Source organism: Astyanax mexicanus, chromosome 5, assembly GCF_023375975.1.
Source record: "Astyanax mexicanus isolate ESR-SI-001 chromosome 5, AstMex3_surface, whole genome shotgun sequence".
Lineage (NCBI taxonomy): Eukaryota > Metazoa > Chordata > Actinopteri > Characiformes > Acestrorhamphidae > Astyanax > Astyanax mexicanus.
Window position 1 is genome coordinate 10428244 of NC_064412.1, and position 22757 is coordinate 10451000.

The 22757-nt window shown below is 37.8% G+C and overlaps 1 protein-coding gene across 1 annotated transcript in view; it reads right to left on the reverse strand.

Annotated features, from left to right (window-relative positions):
- The window catches only part of kcnb1 (potassium voltage-gated channel, Shab-related subfamily, member 1), a 44240-nt gene extending 21685 nt beyond the window's left edge, over positions 1-22555 (reverse strand). The window contains exons 1-2 of the mRNA XM_007253375.4: positions 22207-22555; positions 13817-14489 (exon numbers count right to left, since the gene is read on the reverse strand). Of these exons, the coding sequence (XP_007253437.3) occupies positions 13817-14392 (576 nt within the window). The 5' untranslated portion in view covers positions 14393-14489; positions 22207-22555. The remainder of the gene's footprint in view (positions 1-13816; positions 14490-22206) is intronic.
- Positions 22556-22757: the final 202 nt, after the last annotated feature.

Sequence of the window (22757 nt, forward strand, 5' to 3'; positions counted from 1 at the left end):
ATTTTAACTTAGATAGATAGATAGATAGATAGATAGATAGATAGATAGATAGATAGATAGATAGATAGATAGATAGATAGATAGATAGATAGATAGATAGATAGATAGATAGATAGATAGATAGATAGATAGATAGATAGATAGATAGATACTTTATTGATCCCCGAGGGGAAATTCTTGACATCCAGCAGCAGGTGTGTATAGTACACAAAGTTACAAAAAGATAAAAAAATATATAAATGATACATATAAATACAACAAAATAAAAAATAAAATGAAATTATAAAAGTACAGTCTTTAGTGTGTGTGTGTGATGTAAAATGGAGGTAGTGCAGTTGAACACAATAGACAGCGAACACCAGTTGATGTGCATAAAGTAAGGATAAGGATAACTGATGTCCGCCATACAGAAAGTGCAAACACAGTTATATAATAATTTAAATTTAGCAGTGCAAATGATACGTAAACAGTAGACGAATGAACTAGTGAATGAACTACTAGTGCAAAAAAGGGTAGAACTATAAAAATAGTGTTATGGGCATCAGCATGATAGTGTGACCATAGATGGGGGTATGTCCATGGTGTGGCCAGAATTGCTGGAAAGAAAAGGTATGAACTTGGTATATTTACTCAGATACTATAAACAAATACCATCTCTGCTGCTGCTCCAAGCACGAACATGGAAATACAACAGTGAAAATGTTAATTTTGAAGTGGACTAGTACTGATACCACTTTTTTCTATCCAATACCAACACAATGCCAGATTTTCAAGTATCTGCCGATACTAATTACCGATACTGATACCAACTATAACTTAACTACTTAATAGTTGCTGTGTTCTTTGGTGTGGGTTGGTTTCAACGCTTGTAGTGGAGTTCCTGCTGGTTATTCCTTGACCCCTTAAAAATACTGGTGTTACAGGCATTTTTGCTGCTGCCTATTTAAGTGAGAAATAATCCCAAACTGTAGACATGCTGCCGGCTTTAGCCAGGCGTCTTTTTGAGGTGAGCATGTGCATCACTAACTGTTTCATGCTGTGTGTAAGTCCAGTATCCACTAGAGTGGACTGAGAAATATGTGCTTGTTTTGTCTAAGGATGAGCATGAAGCTAGCATGCTTAATTTGTAATTAAACCAAGGACACTTAAAAGTAGTTAGGTAAGATGCAAACATGCAAAACTAGCTAAAATAGCCATATCAAACCACAGAAGCACCACAGCTTTTAGACGATGCTCTCCTTCAGGCTTACAATGCCTGCAATAGGGGCACAGTGTTTCCCATGCAAAGATATCTCTATTTTTAAACATATAACAAGCTCAAAGTAGCTCCACACTTCATTGGTAGAATCCTGACATTTAAAACGAGGCACTAAGAACTTTAAAAGTGCACAGGTAGTTTATTACTTGAGGTAGTTCTCTGGGTGCCGCCATCTTGAAATTAGGTCAGAACTTATTAGCACAAATTATTTGGTAGGATAGGGAACAGATATCAAAATTAATTCAGTGTAAATGCCTAAATTTTATAGATATATATAAAAAAAGGACTCTGAACTACTCCACTTCCCAGCATGCACTTTTCCCTGACTTTGCTGATCACATGACTCTGTGGTGTTCCCGCTCCCCAGTTACTGATTGTTTTCACCTGGCCTGTCTAGTATAAATACCCCTCAGTTTGCTCTGTTTCCTCCCGAGCATTGAATCTAGGTATCTAGCTCTTTTACAACACATTTCCTTTGTTTATTTTCTTTTGTTACTGACTTGTTTTTGTTTCTGGCTACCGATTTTTGCCCTGCCCTCTCTTCTGTTTATTCCGTTGCCGGCCATTTTTATATTTTTGACTCTGTTTTTGCCTTTTTCCGTCTTCTTGCTGGATTTACCATGTATGACTCTGTTTTTACCTGACTGACTTATACTCTCTGCTACGTTGTTTGTATTTGCTGTCATTTTGTTACTGTCCCTGCCTGCCCCTAACTACTCTTGTAAGCCTAGTCCCTTTGTTAATAAACTGTGTGATTTGTATGCGGAAGTGTCTATGCTGTAACCCCTTTGCTAGCATTGTAATCTTGTTTTGAGCATCGTCTAAAAGCGGTGTATTTCGGAATACTGGGGCGAATGGAGATGGGCTCCTTTAAGCTACATATTTGATTATCCCTGATGCAGAACATTCAGGATATTAACATGTATTAATATAGATGTAAAACATTAAACCAACATGTTCTCATTCAGAAGCCGAGGCTTCAGTGAAAGGCCAGAAACGGACAGACTTCAGTCATTCATGTTTAATCCCATTCTCACCTCTACGACATCATCGGCCGAGGGTTTCATTATGCACTCAGCGCACGCTACACAGTCTTACTTCAGCACCAAAACACAAGCCATCGCCCTGGAAACCAATGTAGTTCACCATGGCAACAGAGGCTCGGGTGCCGACGGTGGAGGTGAATGGGTATGCTGTGATTAAGAATGCGAGCATTCACAGGTTACTGCTCTCAAACACACAGACCCGTACACTTCAACGGTCTCACACTGTACACCTCAAACCATCTGCAGTGCACACGTACAGGATCAAAAGGCCGTAAAAAAATATACACAGATCATGCATTACATTATGACCACCTCCTTGTTTCTACACTCATTGCCTTTTTTTTAGCTCCAATGAGAATATAGGACACCTTGTAGTTCTATAATCACATACTGTAGTCTTGTATCTGTTTCTCTGCATACTTTTATTCTGTACTTCAATGGTCAGGACCCCACAGGCCAGTACCACCACATAGCGGCTATTATTTGGGTAGTGGATCATTCTCAGCAGTTGTTCTTTTATAAAATAATCAGAAGAGCAGTGCTGCTGGAGTTTTTAAACACTTTGTTCACTCATTTTCCACTCTATTAGGCACTGCTACCTACAGCTGCTTCACCTTGTAGATGTAAAGTATAAGTACACTAAGGTGTTTAAAAACTCCAGCAGCACTGCTATATCTGATCCACTCGAACCACTCGTCCACACCACCGCCTAAATCAGGGGTTGGCAATTAAGTTTTAGAAAATTAAGTGTAATGGGATGGAGTGCTACAGACTAGTAGCTCTCCAGCCCAGAGGGTTGTTGAACTCAATTGCAGATAAGTTTATCTCAAAGCAGATAAACCCAAGAGGAAAGGAAAAAAATAAATGAATAAACACACAGCAAACCTGTTTCGTCAGAGTAGCGGTCCAATACACTACCACTGCATTTTTCTACTGAATTAGGAAACGACCGGGTAAAAACACCCTTATAAGGAGAAAGGCAGCCCAATAATGGGCAGAAAAATGAGAAGGGCAGAAATTAAAGTCACGCCACATCTGGCCTGCGGGCCGCCTATTGCAGACAACCCCTGGCCTAAATAATAAATGCTCTGTGGTCGTCTCTCCTGTTGATTCCTGATCATTAAAGAAATAAGTTTAAAGGATGAAAATAAAGTCTGCAGAGAAGCAGAAGGACTACAGTCTATAATTATAGAACTACAAAGTGGTCCAATATCCTCAGTGGTGCTAAAAAATGGATAATGGTTTAGAAACAAGCAGGTGGTCATAAATGTTTTGTACGTTTGGAGTTCGTGTGCTGTATTTTCTGAACTAAAGCACGATCACTGAGCAGCACCGAATGCCTACAGCAGCGTTAAACCTTTTTTTTTTTTTTTTCTGGTGGAGCTGTGCCAAACCCACACGCAGATGGTGCAGCTCAGGAGCAGACGAGTACATTATTTAAGTCCATTTCCAGTTGCCTGTCCATGTTAGACGCCATACAACTGATTACCACCGACACACTGCTCCAGAACAGTCACTTCTGCTACTGTCACCAGCTTCCTGGGTTTTTTCCTGATGGTGTGTATGCTTGTGTTTGCTCAAGTTAGAAAAAAAAGAGACAAATGGAGAGGCAGACAGACAGGCGGACAGAAGAGAAGTTATGGAGAGAAGTTATCTTCAAAGCAGACTGATATTCTCTATTTACGGGGACAGTCGTATGTTTTTGCACATTTGTCACACTTCATTATTTTAGATTTTTAAACAAAGTTCAATATAAGACAAAGCTAAAGCCTTATTCAGCCATTTACTAAATAACAAGAAGAAAAGACCAAGTGATGAAAAAGAAGTGTGAAAAAGAAAATTCCCCTTAAACTCTCAATCACAATCAATTATAGATGGTACCGTATGGTGCACCGGATTATAAGGCACATTATCAATGACCGTCTATTGTCTGGTCTATTTTTATACATAAAGGGCGTAATATATAAGGCATATTAAGTGACACTAGTAATGATGCCTACACCGAAGTGAGCAAAGGTGTCGCCATTTTTCCCTTCTAATGTTGAAGCTGGGGGAAGTGACTAAGTAAACAAAACTGTAATTCTTAATATATATATATATATATATATATATATATATATATATATATATATATATATATATATGAGCATTTGATCTTAATGTACACAGATTTCTCTCTTGAAAATTGTTCATTTTGATGAGTAAAGCGCTTCCGTTTATTTACAGTACGCTTAGATTCCCAATACTCAGTCTAAGGGTGAGTTTTCAGTAAAGTACTATAAGGCTGGGTGCAGCAGCATTAGCATTAGCTGCTAACCACAGCACAGCACTACAGGATGTAAATGCCATCGCAAGTAGCTTGTTTTAACATGGCAAATGCGCAGATGGCATGTTTCCTTTAAAAATATAATAAAAATGCCAATATAATGTGGATATTGGCACCAGGCCTGTGCTTAACACCTGTGATCTCAGTGGCCCTCGGACAGCACTGCATCAGCAACCACATACACACCAGTGCCAATATCTCGCATTATATCACTGCCTCTTGTGTCTTATTACATAAGTACAGAGTATACTGAAGAAATCTAGTGGTGAATTTAGAGATTTCTCTAGAGATTTCCAGTCCAATCTTATTAGAGCAACCTACACAGAGTCAACTGAGAAATAATTAAAGCCCTCTCTATTCATTAGTGTCCATGATTGGGAGTCTGTAGCCTCCTAAACCATAACACCATCATAATGAGGTCTGATTAAGTTCTCTGTAATTACACAGATATATGGGTAGTGAAAAGTAAAAGATGGAAAGCCATGCTCCAGATTGCCACTCACTAACAAACAAGACATCAGCACTTTATTCAGTCATTTAGCTACTGCTCCACTGCACTTAAGATGAATTAATTTGTCACTCTTTAAAAAACAGCACAGCTCCTTAACAGTCCACGCAGGCAGCAAGTTCGTTCTGTTAAAAGTTATATTTAGAAGCCAAAATCTACATGAGGAGGGCCCATTCAATAAAGTCCTATTGAAAAGCAAATGAAAGGCACTTTACTGACCCACTGACACAAATGAGGCGCTGCAGAGAGATGATTAGACCTGATTGCACAATAACAAGCCTCATGGCTTCCGGAAGCATCTGGGATTGAAACTGACTCAGAACATTAGATGATTCATGAAACACTGTTTAATATCTCACACCACAGGCCAAGCTTTGGGTAGCAGAGGTCACCAAAACAATAGTGCTCAGAATGCGCAGAGGCTATGCTGAGGAACGTGGATACTGTTTGTGCTGTGAGGTGCTGTGATGACCACCTCAAGCAACAAGCAGTTTTTTTTAAACTGCTTTAATTTTAAAATGTCAATTGTTACATATTGCCAGGTGTAGTACACATTTCTCTGTTTTTTCATATTTTTTAAATCAATTTCTAATTTAAAGTCAGCATCACTGCACATTCGGAGGAAAGCGCAGCAACTCAGTTCCGATACATCAGCTCACAGATGTCTTGTGCTGATCAACATCACCCTAGGAGTGATGAGGGGAAAGAGCGCCATCTACTCACACAGAGAGAGCAATTCAGCATTTGTGCTCTCTCAGGGCTCTGGCAGCTGATGGCAAGCTGCACGACCGGGATTTGAACCAGCGATCTCCTAATCATAGTGGCAGTCATTTTTACCTTCCTTTCATCTTGTATGCTTGATAATTTTGATGAAATGTTAGTAATACAATAACAACAGCAACAGCAAACAGCATTTAATTTTTAAACAGTAACATACATATTTTGTCATTTAGCTTCTATACAGCACCACAAGAAATTTTAAATGAAGCAAACAAGATGTGATTAATGTATAATTATTCTGTTTTAATTTAGGAGTTAAATGCATTTCCCATGCAGTACCCATAAACATCTGTTTCTTTGAGGAGCAAAAATGGGCAGAGGATCTTTACTTTGCCAACAAATGGATATATATTTTTTAAATGTTTAAAAACAAAGATCCTCAAAAAAGTTGTGTTGTCTGGCTTCTGGCATTACTCTGGTGATGGGTAAATACTTACACAAGCTGGAGTTTTTTGAGAGCCAGATTTGAAGATCTACAAGAAGGTAATCATTCCATCTAATTAGGCTACCAACTCCTGATATTTTCTCTAGCAGACAGTCTCACCTCTAGCTCTTTTCACATCACATATTTTTCAGCACTGATCCTTTCAACTCTATGATAATATCATTTTCACCTCCATGGGTGAGACAATCACTAGAGACCACACATTCCCGACCTCCATGTGTTCCACACTACTATCTCCGAGCGCTTCGGGTGTAAATAACTCAGATATAATTATTTCCCTTTCCCTGCACTACAAAATCTGCAGCTTTCACAACATCCCATCATGACAAGTCTCCAGGTAAAGCTGACGTATGAAATGTGGGACAACAAAAACACTGTGACTCTGGTGTGAATACATAAAACCACACTTTTAACCCAATAGCTGCACAACAACTGCACATTTATACTGCTAAAAATACAAAACCATTTTGGAAGAAACATGCTAGAGGTTATTTTCAGGAGATTCTAGGCTACTTAAGATATGTCTTACAGACATTTTCTTACAGTAACAGCTGAAATATGTTGCTGTGTAAAATATACATGCCCTGATTAAAAGGCTTAAACAAATATTAACAAAATATTATGTAGATATTTTACTAAGTTTACTTAGTTCAGTCTAAATTTTAATCAATACAGCAATTGCAGTGATTGATTTTAGTATATGTTTTAATTCATATTTTTGCAATGGGGCCTTTATTATGAAGCCCATAATGGCTAACTGGCGATGCTAACTGTTTTCTAAGCTAATGCTAATTGCTAATTTTTGAAAACAGTTGATGGCATTGTGCTTAGTAGTACTTTATAGGTTCTGTGGTTTGATATGATTCATGGAGTATTGCTATATTGTTCACTCTAGTCTTTAGTTATTGACCTCAGAATACAGAAATGCAGCTAGCGGCTCAATGCTAGCTAACAGCCAAACTCAGCAGTAAGGACTGGAGGTCGTTAGCTTGGATGCTAACTGCCCTGCAGGCATGTAACAGTATTATGATATGATATGTGTATGATGTCTGTAGTACATTAATGGTCTTTAGAGATATGTAGGTTAGAACACCAGCACTTCTGTGTATTTCCGTGTGCATTCTGTGTTTATATCGTAATTCTACGTTTATTCCTCAATTAAATAACTCCTTCAGTCTGTGTTCCTGAATCTTGGAAATAAATAGGGCACTGTTTGAGCAACCCTGCTTTCTGCATCCTTAAAGTTAGTAAGCTTCATCTTCTAAGGGGTTAATGGTTTTAACCCTTGTGTGGTGTTCGGGTCTATGGGACCCGTTTTAATTTTTAATCAAATGATACAAAAAATATATTTTTTTGGGCATTGGCTCATTTTTTGTGAAAAACATATATCAAAACACATTTTCGATAAACACACACTGTACACCCCCCCCCCCCACACACACACACACATTTATATGACATACAGTATGTTTGCCCAAGGGCTAATAAACATTGCTTCATTTGTAAATTTGAAACTAAACAAATTTTCTACTCATATCTTGAGTTTAATTCATTTTCTTTTACATTTTATTAAAAAACTAATAAAAAAAGATTAGCACTTTTTTAAAAGAAATGTAACATAAGAAAGGTAAAGGGCAAATATTAACCATGTAAGCTGTTTATATTGCTTGCAATTTAGGTGAAGCAAGCATGTGTAAAGCATTTTAATGTAAAATTGCTTAATGTTGCTGAACGAGTAACAAAAATATGAACACCACACAAGGGTTAAGAACGTATCTTCTTTTAAATGCTGAAGCTCTGGATTGATAAAAGTAGGGCGTGAATGATGACTGAAATAGAGCTTGCAGTAAATGACTGAAAGGACAGCTGAAGCATCTGCAATGAAATATGACTCACTTCTAATGACACAATCCTTAGGTGCACTGGCTAAAATAAAACAGCAGTGAATGATGTGTGTTTTTTGGACTAAGACGGATCGCACATCTGCATTTCCCTTTTCTCTGTGAAAATCTAATACAGCATTCAGTATCATTAATAAGCTAACACAACATAATTTATCATCTGTTCCTGCCAATTTGCTTCCTTGTCCACATCCCTGAAGCGAGCAAATCAGAGATAGTAAATAAAGACAGTTTTAATTTGTCTGGCTGTAATTGGGGTGTGAGGGGGGGATTAATTGGTATTTGTCACAGCAGCTGTAGCCAACAGCAGGTGACAGCGTGAAGAAATACTGCCTCTAATACCTACAGAGCCATGAACAGATCTCCACTAACTTTTCTTTTGCTTTTGACTCTATAACTTTATCAAGCATAAATGTAAGAATTATCCCTAAAATATCCTCTATAAACACTTTAAATGAGTGAATTTAGCATTGATACAGAACACTTGCCAAAGGCCAAGCTTAAAGATCTATACAAGCCAAACCACTTAAAATATTAAATACACTCTCAGTCAGCCTGTCTGCAGAAGTTTCACTTCAACTAGGCTACAGGGTACAGACCATTTTCTTTCTTTTATTTTTACCACAAAAGAAGCCAATGTGTTGTGTTTTTTTATTTGTATCACCAAGTGCTTGTTTATATGCAGCCCCACTCCCCATCACAGAAGAGGAAACTTAGTGAGGTTTTTATATAACAATATATTTCTTAATTTCGGTTGATACATTAGGTCCTATCGTACATCGTGCTCATTGCTGTCTTACACCCCCCCCCCCCCCAACAGTCTATTTTCCATTTAAAAAGCGTAGGAGTTTAGGAATCTATTTACGCCGATGGGCGTAGTGGTCTGGAAGTGAGGTGTGTTCAGGTAAATATCTGGCGTGTTTCTATCTTGGTGGCAGGAAACACAGGTGCGCTACTGACTGATTAAATCCCTGACAACAGTCAAAACACACAAATGCACTGCACCACAGCGTGAATGCACAGGTCAGTATCCTCTGGTTTATTTCACATTACGCCCAAAACACACCCATAATCAATTAAGAAAATGATAACAATCTTTTTGTGTGTTTCGAGCCACGCAAGGCATATTTTTTGCTCCCTCACAATACCAAAGATACACCGACATGGCCTAAATTAACATCAGTGACTAACAGATGCTGTAAATACTGTCTATCGCAATGCTAACAGATGCAATACTAACAGACACTGTCAGCGTCTTTGGCTGAGTTGAGTTGGAGCAGGTTAGCACAATGCTAACAGCTGCAATACTAACAGACACAGCCAGCAGCTTTGGCTGAGTTCAGTTGGAGCAGGTTAGCACAATGCTAACAGCCGCAATACTAACAGACACAGTCAGTGGCTTTGGCTGGGTTCAGTTGGAGGAGGTTAGCACAATGCTAACAGCCGCAACACTAACAGACACAGCCAGTTGCTTTGGCTGGGTTCAGTTGGAGGAGGTTAGCACAATGCTAACAGACACTGTTACCAGCTTTACGGTTCCATTTTTGTGCCTCAGAATCTCGTAAATCACAGCCGCTGCTGGAAAAAAAAAACGGTTAAGAAGTAGTTGTGTGTGTTCACTGTGGGCCTCAACTTCACTCTGCATCCAGCCTTAATATATCACGAGAGCACAGTCTGCAGCATGAAGAGCTCCCTCTGTTGCTGCACGAGATAATGCAGTGTGAGTTTTCTTGTCTTTACAAAGTTATTGCAGATGTCTTAATGTACAGTATTCATTGTGAAAACTTATATCGTGATATCAATAAAAAATAGGATTAATTGTACAGCCCAATTATTAGTAATTATTATAAGTTATAAAACTGATTCTGGAAATATTGAAACACTTTTTACCTCAAAGCTGCTATCTTCACTACTGTGCTTGCCTTTGTTATGATGCATGTGTAAGAATCAGATGATCTCTTACCTTGATCTACTGTTTTTGCTCTAATAAAAGCTTCAAACGAGCTAATTTTTTCTACCACAGAAGCATCTTTAACAGAGTCCAGTTCCGGCAGAGACCCAGCCGTGTCTGAAGACGTAAGAAAAAGCGAAGAGAGCTGGCGGTGAAATATGAACAGACACTAATTTGCAGCGATACGCCAGTGGTCAGCCGTAATCTTATTGTGGGGTAGAGCCATGCAGCGAAATGTGATTTGAGACAGATGTAGACAGAGCCGGGTCTGAGTGCGAGCGGGTGGAAGGAGGGGGTAAAGGAAGAACAGAGCGGGACGTGGAGTCTCATGGAGGATAATTAATGTGACATTTCCCTGACATTTAGCTGGAGGTGCAGCGCCAGAGCCTGGAAGGAGGGAGAAAAGAAAGAGGAAGACAGGGAGCAGGGAGGATACAGGGAGAAGCAGCCAGAACCAAAAGACTAATGATAACAATGGAGGCTTACTCAGTCTCTGTTAGAATCCAGAGAGTTGACCATATCGCCAAATTAGTCTCTCTTACACACACTTACACACTTTGATTTTATAGTCATATAAAAATAGGACACTGAATTTAAATCTTTGTCATATGGACATGGTCTTTATGTGAACAATATTGAGAGGTGGAAGCAAACACATAAACAATTTGTTTTTTAAGAACCCTTTGTAAAATATAGTTAATAGAAATGCAACCTTCCTGGAACATTTATATCCCTACTTGTATTACTACCTAAAAGTTAGACAGAATTTGTATTGATTTCACCAAGTGATTTAATGTGGTTGTCCATAATATTTGAATTAGTCGTCTCTTTTGTCTCTCTGATGGGACCCAGGTTGTGCATCCAGATGCAGCCAATAAGGCTCTACAGGTTTACAACAGGGTCCCACAAGGCTCAGTTCTGGACCCTTTTGAGATTTTTATTCACTTTGTTTATAAATAGCCTTGAACAGCAAATATTACAAACACAGATCTTTATTTTATGCTGGAGATATGGTCATGTATCTTTTGTGAAGTTTCAAGCATGTATTTAATAAATATAAAGTAAAAAAGCAGGATCTTTGTCAACTGCTACTTAAATGCATATTAAGCCAACTTTTCTATCTAAAAAACAAAACATCCTTCACTAATTCTCACTAGACGTGGACAATTAATTAAGCTGGTATTTCATCTACTTCAAGTATAATATAATTAAATTTAACACTCAGAAGGATTTTGCTAATTGATTATTCTTTATGTTTAAAGAAGTAAAGCGTTAAAACTGAACTTCATAACTACAATTCTGTGTTAAAGATGACTATGTTTCCTGATTTCTGAAATTTTGTGTTGGGCCTCAGGTCGGGCTCGGACAGAGAATCTAAATTCTAAACCCTTCTCATGTGTAGGTGTGAGCTGCCATGGCAGGTTAGCATGCTGGCAAATTTTTCAGGATACATTTAGAGAAATCTGTTATTTTCCAAAAGTTCAGAGAGCACAAGCTGAGGACCTCGCACTCCTGCTCTTCGGCTGACCAGAAGAATCTGTTTAGAATTGGTTTAGTCCTAAGTTTTGTTTTAGTTTTAGTTTAGTAAATGTTGGTAAATCTCAGCTCATATTGTTGTCCCCGTGCTCCCACATGAAATGATTGTGAAATGAATGAATGTCACTTGTTGTTCTGTCATTAACTTGTGTGCACATAAAGTTAGATATCAAATGCATTGTGGTTTCTGCAAAATCCTCAGTTAATATCCCATTAAAAGCCACCTGAGAGTCCAGGGCTCCATTTCTTGCTCCCATAACTGAAGATTAACCCTGACAGCATTTTGTTTGTTATGAAAAAAAAAATAAGCCTATAAGATACAGTAAGTCTTGGATGTGAAAGAGTTCAAATATCCAACAAAGGTGTTAAACTGATTGCAGACTCTTCAGTAGGGTCTGGAATTGCACTTTTTAAACTAATTGCTGGTTGATATATTTGGTCCAACAGTTGTGTGGACATAGCGATTTTTTTTAGCACCGAGAAGGACTTGACAACAAATTGGGCCTAATGGTTCTGGAAAAAGGCATTGTTTGTAGTAAGTGTCCAAGAATAAAAAAAAGGAAAGTGCAATATTGTCATTGGTTTCACAGGAGTCTTAAATAACAACCAAGAAGTACAAAAGCAAAGTCTCTCTGACGAGCATCTTAGATAAACTCCAAAATGAAGTAAAGACTGTTTGCAGGATAGTTATGCAACCCTGGAAACACAGTCATTGGGAAAAAAGGTGTCTTGGTGAACATTTATGTGTGTATGAGTCAGTTTCTGAACATTTTAGTACAAAAACGTCCCAACATTGCAGGAAAAGCAGAAACAAAAGAGATAACCTACATCATCAGTAAATGGAAATATACATAATTCTAGAAATATTTTGGTTTCCAAAAAAGCATTATATTTTACTTTTTTTTCAACTGTTATATTTTAATCTATACAGTTTACTTTAAAATTGACTCAAAAATTAATGATGAACGGACCAACAGAATTTTTTAAATAAATTATTAAAAATAGAAACAATAGAAATGAGAAGAAAGGTATAGGATGTATGACCTTCCCTGTCCAGACAAATTATAAAACTAAATGTGTTTGTGTCTGAGAGTGTGTGGTGGTGTCATGTTCCCTCATTTGTGAAGATCTTCCAGCTCTATCTCAAGAACTACCTGACGTCAGTTCTCGCCAGACAGACCTTAGAATAGCAGCAGCGCTCAATGCAAACTTGTGATGAAGATCACTTTTTTATACCCAGAAAAAGTGATCAAGTAGCCCATTGGTTCCATATGAACGTCAGCAAAGTGCCCTATCAGGGGACCAGGATGGATTTAATATGGCACCATCTGAGTTAAACACTGCACATGTGGCCTAGATAGGACTCTTACACTTTTTTAGTTTGGTCTGAATCAAAATAGCAGGTGAAATGTGCCACGAACCACTGTCTGAAACGAAGGATCAACATTTGGTCAGACCAAAAGAGGTAGTCTAGGTCTAAATCAACTGAATCATGGTCTGATTCATTTATTGGACCAATTATGGCAGGCTATCATCAGTCTTTCAATAACAGAAGATGAGAAAGAATCAGTGTTATGCTGAAATCTGACTTGCCTTCGTGTGCACTTGCACTACTGTATCTACTGTAACTTCCCTACTATTATTCCTTATTTATAAACAGAATTAAAAGAAATCTGAGGGTGAATTCATTCTGCATGTAACGGAGAGCTGTATTCTGGATGGGAGGCAAAATGTGACTCAACACCTGGAAAAGCAACTCAACTGACAACATTCTACAAACCATTTGCCATTTATAGGGAGATGAAGCCCAGGTAGGTGATAAAAACTGCTAACCTGCAGTGTATAAACAAAACTTCCTAGATTAAATGTATACTATGTAACAAACACACAAACGTTGATCTAGACCAAACTTTGAGGTGTTAAATGCCCTTTGATGGGATATACAGTAACTACAAGGCCCATTTGCAAAGCATAAGTGGGCCTAGAACCTGGATCCCACCTATCCCATGTTCCAACAATGAGACAATATACATCTGCATATTAGTGGTTGGCAGTGAAAGCTCACCTTGGCTGCTACAGATGATCCAGGCTTCTCCAGCAGGTCCCACAGCTTCTTGCGCTTCTCCGAGCAGCACGTGTTGTCGAACTCCTCGCCCTCGCGGTCCTTCAGCGTGTCCGCCTCCCGCTTCAGCTCCTCATTCATCTGCTCCTTCTTCTGGTGGTAGCGCGCCTGGCAGCAGGACTCCAGGTAGATCTCATCCACGCCCCAGTAGTCCAGCTCCTGGCTGAAGGAGAGTGCGCACATCTCCTCCATCATGTGTAGCTTGCCCGTGCGGTAGAAGTTCAGGATGGATGTGAAGGCCCCTGGGTGCCGGTCGAAGAAGTACTCATTGTCGTCCAGGTTGTAGTCGTCGCAGACGTCCATCAGCGCCTCGTGCGTCCGGCAGTCACGCAACTTGCCGAGACGGGTGCGTGGCAGCCGGTCCAGTGTCCTCCACAGCACCTCATGCGGCAGGCCACCTACGTTCAAGCGCACGCGCCGGTAGCACGACATGCTCCGCACAATGTCCACTGGCTCCGGTGGCAGGGAGGCCGTGGAGCGCGAGCCCGCCTTGCTCATGCCGGCCGGTGGCTTGTCCATGTTGCACAGCGCCTAGGAGTCCATGTGGCGGGGCCTCGGGCGATGTGTTACCGGGTAACCTCTGACGTGCCTTCTTCCATCCTTGCGGATGCTGATGCTGTTGACCCCCCCAAAAAAGCGAGAAGTTAGCTTCACATCCTTCATACGTTCACTGGTTTAAACCCAAATAGTTTTGTGAAATACACACTAAAACGAGCAAAAAAACTGACAAAAACCCAGTTTGGACACGAAAATGAACTAAGAGGGTTACATGTTTGTGAACAATAGCAGTCAATAATGGTTTTACTCGTGGGATAACTGGTAACAGATTTAAATGCAGTATATGGACTGGCTCAGTGTTTCAAATGACATGACCAAAAGTGGCCACAGGATGCAGATTCAGTGTCACAAGGAAAATAAGAATCTTAAAAACAACCGAATAACCGAATAACATGTTATCTTTACAAAAACACAGGTGTTTACTGACTGATTTGAACCCAGACAACAGTCAACCGTCATGTTCATTGCTATTTTGACAATGCCGGTTTTCCGTGCGTGCTCAGCACACATATACCCCTACTCAATACACACAAATGGACAGGCAGCAGCACACAGACCCAACTTTAACATTAACAATAAACAGAATACTCAATAAAATAACATTGGTATGAACACGCAAAAGCACTGTGCCATTAAAATAGCAATCCGCCAAAGTCAGAGCGCACCTGGCTTTTAAAGGGAATGGCAAGTGACTCACACCCAGGTGAAGTTATACACACCCAGTATCAATAAAAAAAGTTTTAGGTTGCATAAGCCATATTTGCCATAAGCTGCGTGGTGCACTGTTAGACAGCTCGCCTATAGATCGCTAAGATAGGCCCCATAGTCTTGTTCCATGCCTGTATATGGCACTCATCTGGTCATACAGAATTTATATGCATTTGTGTGGACAGGCCATTAGTTCATGCTAAGTGTTATATGCCCTCACTCAAATGTTTTACCTTTATTATACTGTATGTACACTTATTATTAATGCTAATGTAGAGCACGACATAAGTAGCCATTTGGCACGCAGCCAAATCATTCAATCATGTAAGTCAGATGAACACACAGCCGCTTTTCCCGCCATTGGGTCGTCACTAAGTGGCCTGCTGGGAAGGGAGTGTGAATGAAAGCTCTGCTTGTGAATGGCCGGTCGGTGCTGTCCACCGATGTGGTGCTGAAACTGGCCACACTGCGCACTTTATACGATAAAGAAAATGTAATTAAACAGGCTCTAGCTCTAGTGGTATGAACAGAAGTATGGCCAGTCATGGGTAATGTGTCAGTGTCTCATTTGGGTAATACCCGTGGGCAGTGATTTCTGTTTTAGCAGGCTTTGAGGAAGAAAACAACACGAGCCAGCAGCTAATTCGTGTAACACTGTTGAGTAGTTAACGCTCGCTGCATCTGCAGCAAAGCCGCCGGCGTGTTCCTCACAGCCTCGAAAAATGGGAAGAACACAAGACATATGCGTTTCGCATGCGTGCTCATTCTAATTTGCTGGAGCTGTGAAGGAGCTTAATCCATAGCTCTTTTTAATGCACTAGACCGTCTCAAAAAAGCACACAAGTCTGTGGCTTTTAAGTGCATCAGTGACATATCTAAAACACGTTAAACTGTCAGCGGTGCATTACTCCTAATTCAACAAGAACATGATCGCAATATTTCAGCCTCATGTGCTTCACCAGGTCACATAAATAAGGCATGTGAATGAAATAAGACTATACAAGGCCACTGGGTTTTAGCTGCCTCTGTAGACCAACTGCTAGGTCCAGATTGGTAGTGATATGTCATATGGGGTAATGGTTACTAAACATAAAAAAAAAAATAGTATATAATTGGGTTTTAAACTATTAATATGGGGTGACTGTCACTACTTAATCCAATACAAATACTGTACAGTACAATAACACACTACAATAGACAATATCTTGTGATCTGTCACAGGGTGTAATGGTTACTACACATAGGAAAAAATAAATATACAAGACCATTAGATTTTAAGTGTCTCATAGACTAATAGTAGGTACGTTTCTGTTTGTCATATGAGGTAATTGTTCCTACACATGGAAAAGGATACTATTAGTATGCCAATATTTAAGAACACTATACATTTTGGTAACACTTTACTTGGATGGTCCATTTGATGGCCTCTTTGATGCTCAACTGACATTCAACTAACATTTAACTACATGTCTATTAAATGCAAATGAACTAAAAGGTGAAAGTAAATGATTCTCTATAGAATATAACCCACCATCCAACTCTAATCCAAACACTTATCTTAATATTTTAGGATTGGGTTTAGGGTTAGATTTTAACCTTAGGTTAAGGTTAGGGTAAGGGTTAGGTGTAGGGATCAATTTTATGGTTGATTAAGGGTTAAGGTTTGGGTTAGGTGTACGGTTAGGTTCTATTTTGAATTATTTACATTCAACATAGAGTTAAGTAAAATTTAATGGACATTCTATTTAGTGTTAGTTGAATGTCAGTTGAGCATCAACAAGGCCATAAAATGGACCATTCAAGTAAAGTGTTAAGTGTTACCTACATTTATAACCCAGTTATCTCTTTAAACTACAACAAATATGTGTAATCTGTCATTAAGCGTACATGAACTGCTACCAGAAAGGTTAGATCATGTGGTATATGAAATGCTGAGTTGATGAAATGCTGAAAAACTAAATAAAAGAGCAACAATTATAGTATAAGGTAACTATATGAGATCATTAGGCTGCTTTCTGTTTTCAAACCAACTGCTAAGATTTTTTGGGATTTTCCATATGAAGTAACTGCTATTACACAAGACCAATAGGCTAATAAGCTAATATGTTATGTTTTAATTACTGTATGTCTTTAAACAAACTGCAAATAATTTGTCCTATAGGGTAACTGTTACTACAAACTTGAAGAACACAAAATACCAAAATCACAAACATCCACTTTACACTTAAATACACTGTATATCTATTTAAACTACCTGCTCCCACAAGTGTGCTACATAGTGCTACATACAATATAAGGGAAAAAAACAATATACTAGAGCATAACAATAGTATATAAGAAATGTATTTAAACTATAAACCATTACTATGTACCAGTGTTGGGAGTAACGGCGTTACTTTTTTTCAGTAACGAGTAATCTAACTAATTACTCTGACCTTTAACTATAACGCCGTTACCATTTCCGACACCCCGTTACTGCACGTTACTTTAGCCGCTCTATGAACTTTTTTTTTTTTTAACTTCGCTTTGCCCTCGTTAACCCCTCCTTCGGTGAACTTGAGCTTCTGGCCGCTGTGCCTGGTTTGGCGTGGTGAAGTGAGGCACAATTGTAATCAATTCAGTGATTGCCGTGGATAGCCCAAGTTCCGATTAAAAGGACGTTAAACTCTTTTTAGCTGCTCCGGTTTTTGTGGTGCTGCTGCTTTCTCTTTTAGAGCTCAGATTCTCTGCCCGAACCCGACCTGACCCAAAGACCGTCCCAAAATCGGGCTCCTATTTTTATTTTATATAATGCTCTGGTGTGATAATCACAATGTTGCTAAGTAACCAATTATTATTGTTCACTAAAGCGAACGAAATAGCGAAAACTGAAAGTGAAAAAACATTTGTGTTAACTGAATCTAATAAAAAAGGTAATTAAAAGGAAAAAAACATAACTATCTCGAACTGTATTTTGTGTTTATAAAACTAACTAAAACGAACTGAAATTACTGATAGAATACCCTCATTTTCGTGTTTAATTTATTTATAAGCGCTGTTGTACAGCGGGCGGTGTTGTGCCGAGTGCGCTGCACCTCGTGGTCCGTTAGTTGTTGTGTAAAGCGCTCGTGCTAGCCGCAAAATACAGCGGAAAACACTGAGAAACTGCAGAATTATGTATGGGATTACAATATGAGCGCCAGGCAGATGAAAGAGAAACAGGAGATACAGTATGTGAGAACATTTACCTGTGAGTAGCTCACACCAAAACACAAAAATCTCTTTCTTTCTCTTTTTCTCTCTCTCTCTCTCTCACGTTTATTAGATTGATCTCTCTGATGAGATGTGTAAAAACTAATAGAAACTAGCAAGCCCACTCTAAAAACAAATTAAAACTTACTGAACAGAAAAAATTAAAACAAAATAAAATTAAACTATAATAAAAATGAAAAATGTTATAGTCACGCAGTTCTGGGCGCACGTGAAACGCCTCCGCATTTGACTTGCAGCATTGTGTGTAGCTGTTCTTAAAAATCATTTTAATTAAATAATAGTTCTGTGCTTTTATGTTAGTGTAAATTAACATAATTCTGATTATATTTTGCTTGGCTTGGTTTGTTTAATTTCATCCCCAGACGTGTTTTTCCGTTTTTTTCAGTATTACAAGTTTTAGTAATTTTCTTTGGTTGTGTGGAGAATTTAGTTTTTTTTTTTTTTTGAAATTCGTTAGATTATATTTTTGTCAACGTTTTGGGTTTATTTTCATTTGTTATTTTTCTAATAATAATAGTAAATACATAATTGATTTTTTTTTTTGACGGGCGAATAATAAAAAGTAACGTGATAGTTACTTTTACTGGTAACGAGTTACTTTTATAGTGGAGTAACTCCGTTAGTAACTCAGTTACTTTTTTGGAGAAGTAACGAGTAACTATAACTAATTACTTTTTCAAAGTAACGTGCCCAACACTGCTATGTACTCAAAAACACAAAGAACAAGACCAAACTAAAAACATACAACACACTAATAAGTTAATATATGAGTCTACTATACAAAAAAATACACTATATATTCATTTAAACTACCTGCTGCCACAAATGTGTAGACTATCATATGGGATAATGGATTCTACATAAATGAAAATATATATACAACATACAATAGCAATATTATAGTATATAAAAAAATAACAAGGTAACTAAATACAATACAAGCAAAATACAAAAATGACAACATGCAATAAGCTATTATATCAGACTATTATTCTCTAAAACAGACTATTCCTGTGTACCAATATTTGAGAAAAAACAATATACAAGAACATAGTTATAGTACATGTGAAAACTGTACAAGATTATTATGTTTTAGTCATTTCTCTTGGGAGGTATTCTAAAGAACACAACAAATCAAAATGACAACATACAATAAGCTATTATGTGAGATCATTATTCTCTAAAACAGACTATTCCGGGGTACCCATAGCTGAGAAAAACAATATACAAGAACATAGTTATAGTATATATGAAAGCTATAAGAGATTATTATGCAATAGCAATAAGCTATCATGTGTGACTGCTATACTCTAATACAGATTTCATCTATGCTACACATATAGTATATCTGCTAGCATAATCACTAATTACTGATTTGCCCTATGTATATCAGTTACTAAAAACTTAAAAACACAATACACACACAAATCACAAGAACAAAATGACAACATACGCACGACTAGTATAGAAGAGCCTCATAGGGGTCTGTTAGGAATCACCATAAGTACAACACACTGAAAACTATACACGATTATTGTGTTTTAGTCATTAGTCATAGGAGGTATTCTAAAGAAACCAAAATATAAAAATGACAACATGCAATAAGCTAATATGTGAGATCATTTTTCTCTAAAATAGACTATTTCTGTGTACCCATGATAGACAATATAAAATATAATAGTCATAATATACAGCTCTGGAAAAAAAATAAGAGACCACTTAAAAATGATGAGTTTCTTTGATTTTACCAAATGGAAAACCTCTGGAACATAATCAGGAGGAAGATGCATAATCATAAGCCATTAAAACCAATTGCTGTTTTTGCACAAAGAGTGGCATAAATGTATCCAAAAGCAGAGTGTAAGACTGGTGGAGGAGAACATGACAAGATGCAAGAAATATGTGATTAAAAACCAGGGTTATTCCACCAAATATTGATTTCTGAACTCTGAACTTGTTCTGCATTATTTGCCTGTCTTTGCATCTTTTTTGTTATTTCAGCCATTTCTTATTTTCTCTAAATAAATGCTGTAAATGATAATATTTTTATTTGGAATTTGGGAGAAATGTTGTCCGTAGTTTATAGAATAAAACAACAATGTTCATTTTACTCAAACATACACCTATAAATAGCAAAATCAGAGAAACTGATTCAGAAACTGAAGTGGTCTCTTATTTTTTTCCAGAGTTGTATATGAAAACTAAAAAAAGATTATTATGTTCTAGTCATCAGACTGTAACTATGCTTCACATATAGTATGTCTGCTAGCATAATCAATAATAAGTGATGTGTCCTCTGGTGTATCAATTACTACAAACTTAAAAAATACACACACATGCAGTAAGCTATTATAGCAGACAACTATTCTCTAAAACAGACCATTCCTGTGTACCTATAGTTAAGAAAAACAATATAAAAGAACATAGTTATAGTATATATGAAAACTATGCAATATTATTATGTTTTATCATTTGTCTTAGGAGATATTCTAAACAACACAAAATATCAAAATGACAACATGCAATAAGCTATTATATCAGACAACTGTTCTCTAAAACAGACTATTACTATATATCATAGTTAAGAAAAAAAACATTATACAAGAACATAGCTATAGTATATATGAAATATGAGATTTTTTTATGTTTTAGTGATTTGTCTTGCAGATTCTAAAGAAAACACAATACCAAAATGATAACATGCAATAAGCTAATATGTGAGATCATTATTCTCTAAAATAGACTATTCATGTGTGCCCATGGTTAAAAAAGCAATATACAAGAACAGTTATAGTTTATATGAAAACTATATAAGATTATTATGTTTTAGTCAATTATCTTAGGAGGTATTCTAAAAAAACACAAAATACCAAAATGACAACATGCAATAAACTATTATGTACAATTGCTATACTCTAAAACAGACTGTAACTATGCTTCACATATAGTATGTCTGCTAGCATAATCACTAATTAGTGATGTGTCCTGTGGTGTATCAATTACTACAAACTTAAAAATACACACACATGCAATAAGATATTATAGCAGACAACTATTCTCTAAAACAGACCATTTCTGTGTACCTATAGTTGAGAAAAAACAATATACAAGAACATAGTTATAGTATTTGTGAAAACTATACAAGATTATTATGTTTTAGTCACTTGTCTTAGTAGGTATTCTAAAAAACACAGAATATTGAAAAGACAACATGCAATAAGCTATTATGTGAGATTGCTATACTCTGAAAAAGACTAAACCAATGCTACACATATAGTATGTCTGCTAGCATAATCACTAATTAGTGATTTGTCCTATGGTGTATCATTTACTAATAACTTAAAAAGAAATACATGCAACATGACAACATGCAATAAGCTATTATATCGGACCTCTATTCTCTAAATAAGACTATTCCTGTGTACCTATAGTTGAAAAAACAATATACAAGAACATAAAAATATATACTATACAAGTATAGTATATATGAAAACTATACAAGATTATTATGTTTTAGTCATTTATCTTAAGAGGTATTCTAGCATAATCACTAATTAGTGATTTGCCCTATGGTGTATCAATTTCTACAAATTACACAAAAAATACACACACAAAATAGACAACAAGACCAAAATGACAACATGCAAGACTAGTATAGAAGATCCTCATATAGGGGTCTGTTAGGAGAAACCATCAGTACAACACACAACACAATGAAAAACAATATTATTATCTATATAGGCTGAATAATAAGAGCTGTACCAACTCAACAACAGCATCATTTCAGTCCTGAACTGGGTAAAGTTGCATCATACCTCAGATTATGGAGCCTGTTTTGATGAGAGGGATGTAACAGGGTGTAAATGAGAAGGTAAAAGAGGAGAACGTCACTGCTGTAGACCACCAGCCAGTGTGAAATAAAGCCTGTGGGGAGGACCTCTCCCCTCCGCCCAGCTCATATTTGGAGGCTGGTCGCTCCAGGTCTCTACATCCCCGTCCTTCTTCTCCTCTTCTCGCGGTGAAAGAAAGAAAGAAAGACGGACAGAAGAAGAGTAAAAGATCAACAAGTCTCGTAGTGAATCCGGACGGCTGTGCTGCTGCTGCTCTCCGGCTGTGTGGGGACTGAGAGGCAGAGGCAGAGGCAGATGCTTGGCTGGAGGAGAAGGTGGAGGAGGAGGAGGAGGAGAGCTGGAGGAGTGTGGCAGCTTTAACCCTTTACCTTCCGGATCCAGCGCTCTCAGAGCTGCTTCTCCTGCGCCAGTAATGGCGACAGAGGAGCGGACAGCGTGTTCACTCCTCCAGATCATCATCATCACCATCCTCCTGCTGCTGCTGCCTGATCTTCCTCCAGGCTCTGTCAGCGTCT